At 45.0% G+C, this 13,066-nt stretch overlaps 1 protein-coding gene across 1 annotated transcript; it reads right to left on the minus strand.

The window, feature by feature from the left end:
* Nucleotides 1-1,571: 1,571 nt before the first annotated feature.
* Nucleotides 1,572-11,852, minus strand: LOC143127051 (uncharacterized). The gene is made up of 6 exons (XM_076288353.1): nt 11,292-11,852; nt 7,476-7,496; nt 7,293-7,380; nt 7,145-7,204; nt 7,000-7,053; nt 1,572-6,401 (listed from the first exon to the last, which is right to left on the minus strand). Exons 1-6 carry the CDS (start codon nt 11,850-11,852, stop codon nt 5,947-5,949), a joined length of 1,239 nt encoding a protein of 412 aa, XP_076144468.1. The 3' UTR covers nt 1,572-5,946.
* Nucleotides 11,853-13,066: the final 1,214 nt, after the last annotated feature.

Raw genomic sequence — 13,066 nt, forward strand, 5'->3', positions numbered from 1 at the left:
GGGGGTCATGATCGAGCAAAGAGGGCGAGGGTGTGGTAAGATGTGTTTTTTTCTGTCGTAGTGCCATGACCGCCTGCCTAGCCTCTCGGTTCACGAGATCACTCAGGGGGATGTGACGTTGAGCTACGTTTTTTAGAAACAGTTGCCAACCTGGGGGTCTTTGCCCCACCATGCTTTTGTTGGAGACTGTCAAGTGTCTAATGAGATCTACCATGTGTGAGCCTGCCACCGCGTGGCCATGGTCTATAAATTCCCCTGTAGGGGTCCATGCCGGTCCTCCGACCCCCCCAGTGTCCTGTAGTTTAGCCAAAATGGACCTGGCTTTTGTATTTAAACGCTGGGGCAGGTGAGCCAACACGTCGGCTATAATTTTGTCTTGAGGCTCAACCGTTGTTACCTCTTTAGCCGGATCGCTAGGTACACCGTCAGACAGGGTAAGCTTAATTTCCTGCTGGCCCTGAAAGCCTTGCTTTTGAATATTCATATACCTATGAAGCAATTGGTTGTACAGTTTAAGTTTATCGTGGAGGTCCAGGTCCGTGCGATTTAAAATCTCGCGCATGCGCTCGTCCAGAGTCCCCATAACAGACTGTCGGAGTATTTCGCTCTCAGGTCTGTGAGTCGGCGGTTGTAACCTTTTCATGTCAGCGTCTGAAACTAGAAACATTTTCTGACCATCTCTCATCTCCGTTTCTCTCTCTCTATTTCCTCGAGGGGAATAGCAAGCTTGTCAGGAAAGGTAGAGCAACGCTTAGTAAAGGCACTAGAAAACCGCCTGTTTGCAAGACCAATTTCTTTTTTTTTTTCAGCCCAACGTGTTTGTCCGATAACACCTTAATGAACTTTTTATTTTGTTTTAGTTTCTTAAACAGAGAGGTGTTGAGGGGTATGTTGCCTTTCAGTGTATTAAGTGCTATTTCACATAAGGCACGCAAGGCATCCGATGAACAGTGTGCCAACAGCTCTTTACGCTCCCGAGGCTTAGCGGTGATTAAGGCGTGTAAAAAAGACAAGTTTCTTTTAATCCGTGAAGACATGGCCGCTTACTCGGAGGGCACGTAAACCACTGGTGTCTCCCCCGTGATAATACCTGAACGCAGACGTAGTTTATCTGGACAAGTTTGAGTCAAATCAACCAATAAATACCCGTAGGGTTTTCCCGTTGCGTCTTCATAGGCCTGTAAAAAGAAAGACTTTTTGCGAGGAAACATCTGGCTGGCTAGAACGCTTATCTGCAGTTTGTCACGTGGGTTTTTGAACAGGAACATGTACTGGGTGTTCAGACTGAGAGTCCTGGAATGTTTACCCTGATGAAAGACATTTTGAACCAGATAAAACACAGATATTAACCGATGATGAGCGTACTCCGTGAACAATTTGAAAACCTCGGGGTGGTCCCCCGCAGTCATTAGAACATCGTCTAAAATCAACAAGTGATGTCGGCCTGGTGGAAATAATTTGTCATCATTCAGAGAGTCCGGGATGTTTTTCACAAATGTAATGTTTATTTTTTGCTTCAACACGTGATACAGGGGTTGAAAAGAAGAATATATCCATACAATGTTGCCAGGTTTCTGAGACAATACCCGTTCACAGTTTTCCAAAACAGTTTTCATGAGATAAGTTTTCCCACTCTGACTCGGTCCTACAACCAGCGCTGAAAACGGTAACTTGAGGCGTAAATCATAATTCACTTCAATATCTGCTCCCCAAGACATCCTAGATAATTCCTGCAGGTCTCCTGAATATCCTCAGAAAATAGTTAATATCCAAAGGGTAGAGTGGAGTAATCAGGCATCAGACGTCTTTTATCGTACACTACTGAAAATCTTTTTTCGAGTGTTTGGGTATGCAGCGTGAAACTCCTTTTATTGCGAGTGATTCGCCGTTGTAGCGTGTGTATGGAGCGGAGTCTCTGAGGATCGCGCACATATGCCTCCACCATCTCACAGACAGAGTCCAAATTAATTCTCTGACAATTTTCGAAATGTTTAGTGATGCCCTTAACTTTAAGCACCACCCTGCCCGAATTAGTTCGGAAGGCATAAGATTTTGGCCCCGAACTCACCCATTCACTGATGAATTCGCCCGCCTGTAATTCATTAGTCAATCCCCCCAGGTAAGACGACAACTCTAGGCCCTCCTCGGATTGGCTGCTTCGGTATACTACAGAATCAGTATCATGATAAAATACACGATCCTGAAGCTTATGCAAATATTTGTAGAGTTCTAAGCGGCCGTAGGCGGTGGTAAAACTGCCTATGATGACATTAGCTTTAGCGGGAGGGTTGACATATTTAGAGGCACGGCGCCACTGTACCAGAGCCACATCCTCATTCAAGAAACTGAACTCGGTCACCTCAAACTGATCTGAAAAAAGATACTGGAAAAAATCTTCGGCTTTGCTAGCAAAACTGGTCTGCACTAAATCAGGTCTTAAACTCAATCTGCCCCATGCAGAATTGCAGAGCTGCTTGGCCAGCGAACGCTTGGCTGCATTGTATTGAATTTTCTCGGGGCTTAAAGACACCCCCTGGTGTCGTTTATAGTCTGCCACATACTGCTGTTGCAGCGCGGGCGAAGTAGCCCAGTCTGGGTAGCCCGAGGCTTCCTGCTTGCTTTTCACAAAAGAAAGAATGTAGTCTTTGAACAGCTCAGAGCTTCTCTCTGGAAAATGCCACACCTCAAATATTTTGACCACTCGGTAGCCCATATCTAGGGCTTTAGTCAATTCAGCAGTCACCCAGATACCCGTGAGGGACCTATCTGCCTCCGAGTGTTGGCAAGAACGGTCTTGTACATTCAACTCAGCGCAAGTGCGGCATAGCGTGAACATGAGTTTACCGGTACTTGTTTTATAGGGTAGAACAGGAAAGAAAAGCCCTCGGGGTGGATACACTGTAGCTTGAATTAAGCCAAAGTATTGGCGAGGGTCCTCAAAGTTTTCCCGAATAATCACGGGGTGACCTATAGGATAATCAAAGTAGGCGTTAACGTAGGGATACAATGATGTGACATCGACATATTCCAAGCGCTCGCCCGGCCTGGCAGTGTAGCGTAGACCTATAGCCGAGGTTCGACCGCCATAAAGAGAACTGCGAGGGGAGAATGGCGGCGGTAATTCTAGCCGCTTTAGAAAATCTGCCACGTCAGCCTGCTTACACATCTCTCGCCAGGAGTGTTCCCAAATAAATTCAACGCGGCAACCGTGGATAGATCTCAAAGCTTCAAGTTTTACCAACGTATGTTGGTACATAGTACCGAATGGGATTTTGGTGAGGGGGCATATGTCTTGAGCTCTGAAACACTCAGGGCAGGCATGATAAAAGCAACCCAGGAATTCGTAACAGACCCTCTCCCCATTCTGCACTGAAAACCCGTCCACAAAATATTGACCTATTTTAACCTCTCCACCATTTAAGGCGTGTCGGATAACCACCCTCTGGGATTCACACAGATAAAGAAGCCATTGTATGGAACTGTGCGAGAAGCTCTTGCTTTGCCTGCTGTAATTGTCTGCCGGGGGTATGGCGAGAGTATTAGCAGGTAGGAAATTTGTGCGCAAGATTTTTAGACAGAGGGAAGACAGGGTGGTGCATGAGAAGGGGTCTACCCCCGTTTCAGCTAGAGTTTCCTCCCTAAAGCGCATCATTCCAGCTTTCAGTATAGAAACGTCATTATCACAGTAAAATCTCAATTCCTTATGGAAATCAAACGTCTGATGTTTCACGCCTTCGTACCATTCAAAGAATTTAAGCCTCTCTGATTCCTGCATCTGGTCTACACCGTAAGCACTCGGTTCGGGGTAAGGCCCTACATATGTCATCTTACTCAAAGATGAAAAATAATGCGGGAAATAACCTTTCGCAGAATCACTCACCCCCATTGCTTTCGGTATGTCGCTTAATTTCATAGTGAGGAAAGAGAGGCTGTCGATGTAGGTCTGTCTATTGGCTCCGTCACGCATTCTAATAATTTTTGCTCCGTTCATGATGAGTTCAGGGGTCACGCCTTGGGACACCATATGATTCAATATCAGATAATGATCGAAACCTCGGGCGTTATGTGCTAGAAAGGTGTAGTTTCTGAATTTGGGGCGACGAAAATGCTTGAAAAACTTGGCCGCACACTCTCTGCCTGAAGCCCTAAACCATACGTTACCACAGGTCAGAGCACTGACATAAATGGGTATGTGTAGACCCCCCTGGTCTTGGCATGTTTCAAAATCGTAGAAAATCAGTTTACACGGGGGTTTGCCAGAGGGCATTATAGGCTGTATGAAGCATTGGTGCGCGCGGAGTTCAGCCTCAGTCATAGGTCGCTCAGAACCATCATCATCATTGCTTACGGTCAACTTTTCAGCGCAAGTTTGACAAACCCTAGTCATGCACTTATGCACAGCTCCGGTTGTGCAGTACACAAAACCACAATCGCTACATTTCTTGTGGCGGGCACAATTGGATAGGAAGGGCGCTCGGCTAGTTTGAGGTTCCTGGTGGCGTGCGAAACAGGCGTCAGAACGACAACACCTGTTACATAGCCGGCAGTACCGAGGCGCCACCCACTGACAAGAGGTATCGCAGCAGGTAGAACATGTCATAGCGCAAGCGTGAGCCCCGGGTCTTTGGTAGCCTTTGAGACAGTACGCACAGAAGTGGACACAACCTAAAAAGCCCGTGACGGACTTAACCCCGTAGTAGTGGTCCTTAAATAGAAAAAAATAGTGCGTAGTCCTAGGGACATGCGGGGTCTGATGGGTACGAAAATGCTCTAGGTCGTTAGTGCCCTCCGTTCTAAAGAAAACAACAATGTTACATTGCAAGTGACGCTCAAACAAGACAATGTCGGCGAAAGTAACGCCCTGGTCACTGGTCAGCCCTACTGCAGCGTGAAGCTCACTCCCCTTCACAAATGCTTCTCTGTCACATATGTCAGGATACATCAAATGCGCTAGACACACGCTGAAACACATGTTATTTGTTTCGTTGTGCACTATAAAGAGATGACGGGCCTTTTTATCTATGATGTCTTCTAAAAACACATCGCACAGTTTCCGCTTCACACCTCCATTTGGAGGGGAAACGATAGTGGCCACCAGGGTAAATGAGTTTGACCTCACTAGTAGATCTGCATTAGACTGGACCAGTCTATCTAACATGTCATACAGGTCAGAAAAATCTTGCATATCACCTCTCAAAAGTACTGATGGTGCGGCTGTCGAATCATCAATCTCAAGTCTAACTTGAATTACGTCGCCGTTATTGGCTAAAGGTATTAATCTCTCGATTAAACCATCTAAACCAGAGATCACCCGTATGTAAAATTGGGCAAAGTCGGGAACGTCCTGTTGAGGTAACGGTACGACATAACGTTGTTCCCTAGCGTTAAATTTAGTCAGGTGTCGGTCAGATGATAACACCAATTCAGCACTCTCTACGTTATTTTTGGGATCATTTCCCCCGGCCCCCGTCTGGTCTGAAGAGTCCCTATGCATAGAACTGGTTCCTTCCAAAGGGTCTGTTTGGGCATGATGTAGGTCGGGCGATTCTTGTAGGTGCTCTAAGATAACGCTGTCTGAGGGCGACCAACACTCTCGATAAAAATCATCTGATGCCTGGAGTAATAAGCTATCGGATGGTGACCATGCATCTTGACTATGTAATAAGCTATCAGCTGGTGACCATGCCTCTTGACTATTCACCTCTACCTCTCGCTGGTCACGGGGTAAAATTACACTTGGCGGAGGCGGTCCCGAAGGGTTTAAAGTTTGTATTTCATCTATGACGCGTCTATAATTTTCAGGGATATTAGCTAAGTCAATGTCCTGATCCATTTTCAACGCTGGTTGTAGACCCAATATACATGCGTGCACTAAGTACAATAAAACCCAAAACAAATCAAACTAAACAAACAAACAAACAAACAATCCGCTGACCATACATTTTTTCAAATCAGATCAAATCTCCGCACAGCGTCAGAACCCCGCGCCCCCTCCATATAGTCACCAATACAATCTCGGGACACTTGCATAATATCACGTATTTGATTTTCAACAAAGTAATCAAAGTACAGATGTAAATGATTTAAAGCCGAACACAATTCGAAATACACGTGGGGGTCTCTCACACTTAAACGAATAGTGTTCCAAACACCATAGGTCAGTCGCCGGAGCTCAGCATGAGTTCTGAATGATAACGCGTACAGTACCGTCTCGTTCATTAATGACAGCGTCTCTTGTATGGCACCCCACGCGGCTCGGGGGGAGGCGGGGCTGTTTGGCGGGACTCCTCTGGGGGCTCCGCGTTCGGGCCTGGGCACACCACGTTCGGGTCTGGGGACCTCCCGTACGGGTCTGGTTCTGGGTCCACGTTCGGCTCGGGGGACTTCACGGTCTCCAGGTTCTAAAGAGCAAGCGTAGAAAAAGATACAAAATGACTCAACATCATGTATTCTTCTCGTAAACACATAGCCTACAAAATGACAATTTCTCTCTCTCTCTCTCTCTCTCTGTCTCTCTCTTTCTCCACCCACACACATAGACCCTACCTCCCCCTCTCCTGCAGGCCTGCAGACATACAACCTCCCCCTTCTCCCTCTCTCCAGCAGGCAAACAGAGACACCCGCCTACTACACTCTTTCAAGCGCCCTCGCATGTCCCGACCCTACGTCATACAACATCATATTCTAAGGGGGAAAAAGCACATATTTACACTACCGCAATGGCGAAGGTTGGTGTGATCGCACCCGTTATTTAACAATAGCGGGAGGTCCCGGGGTCGAGACCCGGTTGCGGTAACCTTTTTTTTTTTTTTTTTTTTTTTTTTACTTGAGAAATGTTTAAAACATTTTTACAATTTTAGATTGGAAAAACTTGAAAAAAATTTACAAAATTTTTTAACTTGTAATCTTTATAAGCGTAAGCGCCTCTGCCTCACCGCACCCCCACACACACACACACTCACAAACGCTCTCTCCCATAATATTGTGTAGGGTACATACCTTCGCCCACACTTTCGTGAGGGGTAGTTGGCCGGTACAGCTCTGCATCAGAGTCTTTTAAACAGAAGAAAAAACAAATTTAGCACAGCATAAAACAAAACATTATCACACCTCCAAATTATACGCAGGAAGAACTATAGCCTACCTTGGTACAAGCTCAGGGTTGGAGAATTCGGACGACCCCTCTGGACAACATCGGGATCTTCTATACATAACAAAAAAAACAAAACACATGAATAATGCCCGTAGACATTCTACACTGTCCCTAGCAAAATAGATAAGCAACTACGTACCGGGGTAAAAGCTTGGACTCGGGGATGCCGGGCTGTAGTTGTCACCGCTAAGGCCGCTGTCAGGTGAGGTACTTCGGATTTGCAGGAACTAAAACAAAACCATTTTTTAGATGCCATGACATGTTTATGGCAGAAATGAAATGTGTGTGAAATCAAAATGGGCAAGCTTGATCTTCTACTTACCCGTATATATTCCAGCTCATACTAACAAGACAAACAAAAAAAAAACATGTATTAAATCAGAGATAATACAACGAAATAGTAGAAAATGAAAAAAATACAATTTACATACTTGCCTGGTCAGGTTGCTCTGCCATGATGAATCTCTTCACAAATGCCTCTGCTGTATGACGATTCACGGTGATAGATGATGTCAGTTATGACTATGTCCAGACCCCCAAAGTTTTATACCTCATTTCACCCCCGTCCCAAATTTTGGCAAAAAAGATGCATTGTTCTAGGTCATTAGGCACACCAGCTTAGGTATTAGACACGCTTACCCCTGAACATTACATTTACGATTTTTATTTTTTATTCTAGTTCACAGAAATATGAAAGAAGGTTCTGGACATGATCAGATCATTCAGTTCATTCACATTCAGTTTAATCATCCTAAACACATAAACATAACTAAACATTCCAACCTTTCTCCTTCTCACTCTCAAGCAGGCATGCACACACACACACACACACACACACACAACCTACGCCCTCAGGGCCCTGGAGCCATGACATTAGACATGCATGACCCTGAACCTTAAAGTTCAGCTTAAATGTAGGATTTATTTTTTATTTTAGTTCACAGACACATGGCTGAAACCTTTTTAGGCTCTTGGCATCATCACCTCCTTGATTCTTTTATTCAGGTTCATATCCCTAAAACTTGAAGCATACATACAGTCATACACACCCCTCCTCTCTCTCTCCCCCTCTCTCAGACACACATACACACACACACACACACACACGCGCATACACAGACCTTTGTCCCATCCCCTACCCTCTCACACTTCTCTGCTGTCTGATTCATTTTATTCTTTTCAATGACTTGATGAAAATCTTGATGAATTTGAATGTAAAACTCTGTTGCTACCAACCTTTTTTTTTATACAGACACATTTTTGGGATCATTTTTGATAATTGTCTAGGCATGACACCCCATGATTGTCTAGGCATGACACACACCATGCATCCCCTGCACATCAGACACCCCCACCCTGGACACACACACACACACATACACACACACACACACGCACACACACATACACACATACACACACACACACAGACAGCCCCCTCCCCCAGACACATGACTCCTACCAAAAGCACCCCCGCCAAATTCAAAGGCATCCATACTCAACGGATGCCTATACTGTTGCCTATAGCTTTCTCTTGTGTCTTTTCTTAATGATTTCTCTGAATGTTTTCTCTTAGGGGCCCCACTTAGCCGCTCGCTACTAGGACCCGCATTTTCAGGAGTTGATAAACTAGCCATTTTTACTTTGCTATCTTTACCCATACTTTTACACCGCTTTTATTCTCCCTAACAGCGCCGCTCATAATTGCTCGCGCATGACACTCCCATGACATCCCCCTACAGGACACCCCACAGCCATGACCAACACATTCGTGTACACCCCCACCCCCCCCTGGACACACGCTCACCCATTACCAACGCATCCGTGTACCGCCCCCACCCCTGGACACACACACACCCATGCACACACACACACACACACACACACACACACCCCCGGTACACCCCCACCCTGGACACACGCTCCCCCATTACCAGCACATCCGTGTACCGTCCCCACCCCTGCACACACACCCATGCACACACACACACACACAGACACACACACACACACCCCGGTACACCCCCACCCTTGACACACGCTCACCCATTACCAACACATCCGTGTACCACCCCCACCCTGGACACACACACACCCACACACACACCCGGTACACCCCCACCCTGGACACACGCTCCCCCATTACCAGCACATCCGTGTACCGTCCCCACCCCTGCACACGCACACACCCACACACACACACACACACACACACACACCCACACACATACACACACAAACACACACGCACACACACACACACACACACACACACGCACAACCCCCTCCCCCAGACACATGACTCCTACCAAAAGCAACCCGCCACATTCAAACAACCTGTCAGACTCAATTGATGACTAGTTCAAAGACCGGATGTCCCGCCCTCACCGGAAATCAAAGACCTTTGACCTTCATTAACCGGAAGTCCCGCCCACCTGTCACTTTTTAATTAGTGATAATTGAATATAAGTACTTCTTACACTCTCTCCTGTGTCATTTCTTTCACGTCTTTCAACATCAATAATGCATTCATATGCTAGTAGTAAGGCCAGAAATTACCGTGTATAGGCCTCTTAGAAATGATTGTTGCATATTGCATATTATTTAGATGTGCACTCAATCGCGCATCCATGCAGGCAAAACGTGATCAAATGTGGCGACGTTTACAATACGTGATACTTAATGTGAATCGCGGACAATAACCAAAGAAAGGAATTTGCACCTCCATTCACCAATTAAAGGCTGTAGTAGGCCTAGTGTTTCTACATGTTGGCACAAAACGTAATTTCTGTCAGAAGCCAGTCTATAATGCATACAGGGGTAACATGAGGTGAGTCAGACAGAAGAGGGGCCTGTCTTAGTAGCCTATTCCTGAATCCTGTCCCTTTCAAACTACGTTAAAATTGTGTGATTAGCCGCCAGCATAATAAAATCTAAATTAAAAGACAAAATCTTATTAGGCTCCAAACCTATGAGTCTAAGCCTTAGTTTAAAAAAATCTTCAGGTGTAAGTAATAAGTCAAAGAACCACATTCTGTGTAACATAGAGGTTATCAAAAGATACTCTAGTTTGTAATATCTTTTAAAGTATACATTTTGAACACAAATGGAGTCACAGGTCCATGGATGGACCAGTGAAGTTGCTTCTTCTCCACCCTTCTCTTTTCACAAAACTCACGGGGGGGATGGGGGGGGGGGCATTCTGTTTGGGGTCCCTCAGACCCCACCACAGATTTGGTCCCCCCCAATGTTGACATCATGACTACGGCCTTGATTACTGACATTAGTTAAAGTGGATAGTTTATACTCAAGTGAATTTGGAACAGTATATTAAGTTTAAGCGAAGTCCTTTAACTACTAGTCACTTGTTAGCGCATAGCTGTATTGCCATAGCTACTCCCATCCACTTATATAGCATTTTAAGCTAGCGTTAGCTAGCTAGCTAGCTCGGTTCACATGACTAATTAAATTATTCATATCATGTCCTAAAGAATGATTCATTGGTATCATACATGATTATAGACAATAAAACTGTGAACACAATTATGTTTATCTGTTCTTATTGCTTATTAAGAGAGAAAGTTTATTTAGTGATGTAAGGTGACACTCCTACTTATGCAGACCGGAACTGTCCCGTTTTGCTCCCATAGTAACGAATTACGTTGCTCTATCTTGCTAGTAATCAAGGATCTTTGATTACATGCTTATAGCTTTTTGATGCTTATTGTGGCCGGTCTACACATCTTGTTTCATTGACAGGTACTTCTGCATAAACACATGGAAGTAGAATTGATCACATTTAAGTCTAATCAAGTCTTGAACTTCTTTGCATGTCCACATGTAAACGCTGCACAAAAAAATCATCTTCGGCTCAAACAAAAAATTCGCACCATGTAAGGCCAGTCAAGAGAAGTTGTCCTTGGATCTGCCAGAAGTAAGAATGACTTCTTTTTAGCTGAAAACTCCCATTACACATTGACAAATATTTACATTCAACGTAACTTTTTACATTGGGACACTTAATTTCAACCAAACCAAATGATGGCGTAACATTGGGGTCATAGACCATTCCATCTGGCGAAGTGCCTAGCCATGGTACTTGCGGATGGATCACCAGTCCACAAGGTGAGTAATTTACATTTGTACATTTGACATACTCCTTAGCAGCGTCAAATTCCATCTCTGCTCCCCTTTTCATTTCTGCGGTCTGCCTGGTACCACGAGTCATTCTTTCAGCCAAAGACTGAGGTACTGTGGCCAGCACATGGCACACTTCACGGAACCTTGATAATTTTATTCTGGTCTTTCGTAGCATATGCCATTCTGGCACTGTGTGTTGGTCACGTGTGGCGGCCTCAATCTTATGTGCCATATCAATGGACACGGTCAACCCTTTCAGGTGCAACTGTTCCTGCTCTGTGCAAACCCAGACGCACTCTGTGGGTGAGAGGTTGTGGGCCTCCAGGGGAAGGCTGGGATAGGGTGGGGCGTTGCGGTGTGTTTCAATATATTTGGAGTGGATTTTGGGCTGTTGATAAGACAGAATGCTCCCTCTCTGCACAAGTCCAAACTCTGACTCTATAAGTGGTTTATCGGCACTCATACCCATAGTCGTGACCAGTGGCCTATCTTCAGGATCCAGCTCAGAGTATGCCTCTGCAACTCGCAGCACAGAGAGGTCAGAAAGCGGCCCAAGCATTCCTCTCGTCAGGGTACTCCTTTGATGTTGAGAATGTTGAATGAAATCTGGAGTCAAGGCAGTGCAATGATGGAATTTCAAATTATAATATTCTTCTATGGGTCCATATCAGTTCAAACTGCTTTGACAATAAGTTAGCTTATTTTTAGTGAATCAGTCCATGTCATGTCCATGAGCCTGATATCTTATGCCGTTGGTGAGACATGCCTTTTCAATTATGGATACGCTCTAGAAAATTACAGCAAATGCCAAGGTTGTCCCATTCTGTGGGCAGGGGGTCCCCCACGGGGTGGTTCGGCGTGACTGCAGCCACCCCGCTATTAACTCTGGACATTCCAGTAGCCACCCCTACTGGATATACATTAATGTCTAAATAAACAATATGACATGAAATGGTAATATGACAATTTCTGACATGAAAGAAAATAAAAATGCAGCACCTGCTGCCGCACCATCCAAAGATTGTAGATAGGAGTATCTATTTACAATCTTTGGCGCCACTGTCGTCACTGTCACATATTTCCCCCCTGCCGGTTGCTGATCACTGTCACTGCACTTGCACTGGTTTATAAAAATTAATTTCACCAATTACCTATTAAATCTATTGTCACATGTGACCGCACCTCCAAATCTCTTCCCACAGCTGCAGGTGACTTCCAGAGAATAAGCCTTTGTTTTCTTACCCCTTGTCATAATTCAATTCCTACCACTCATCAGGCTGTCCCAGAACATGAAACAACTTGGAGTGCACTGCACTGTGCACACAATCGAGCCTTCTTTACATGATTCAATGGGCCACAGTTAAAAATAATGACCTGAGCCCATATTTCATTTAGGCTACTTTACATAGTAACAATAAGACAATGTTTACATTTAAATAGTGAACTGCCTTCTTTAGTACAGATTTTAAATAGTAATTTTAATGTGTGCACATGCATTCTCGAAAATTTGGCAAAACGAAGGACTTCGGCATTGGTAGAATTTGGTTGACTTTGATAGATGCTTGACATTGGAACAGTACTTTGGTGGGACATGATGATGTAACATCCTTCAAATAACAGCTTGAAGGATCCCACATTGACTTTTAGAAACAGCCATTATCTTACTTGGCCAAGACCCTGAAGAGTGGTGTTATGACAGGGACGAAAAAAACAAGGCTTGTTCTCTGGAAATGCTTGCAGCTGTGGGAAGAGATCTACGGTCAACCAAGCAAC

This window comes from Alosa pseudoharengus, unplaced genomic scaffold (genome assembly GCF_046254945.1).
Source record: "Alosa pseudoharengus isolate Yale_2024_CS ecotype anadromous, Long Island Sound unplaced genomic scaffold, YU_APseudo_1.1 YU_APseudo_1.1_scf_17, whole genome shotgun sequence".
Lineage (NCBI taxonomy): Eukaryota > Metazoa > Chordata > Actinopteri > Clupeiformes > Clupeidae > Alosa > Alosa pseudoharengus.

Bases quoted from the DNA above. Each gene is read 5' to 3' on its own strand.
- LOC143127051 (XM_076288353.1), bottom strand. From the start codon at position 11,852: ATGCTTGGGCCGCTTTCTGACCTCTCTGTGCTGCGAGTTGCAGAGGCA. The intron at 7,381-7,475 runs GTAAGTAGAAGA...GTTTTGTTTTAG, and splicing joins ATGAGCTGGAATATATACGG to TTCCTGCAAATCCGAAGTAC. The intron at 7,054-7,144 runs GTAGGCTATAGT...TCTGTTTAAAAG, and splicing joins AACCCTGAGCTTGTACCAAG to ACTCTGATGCAGAGCTGTAC.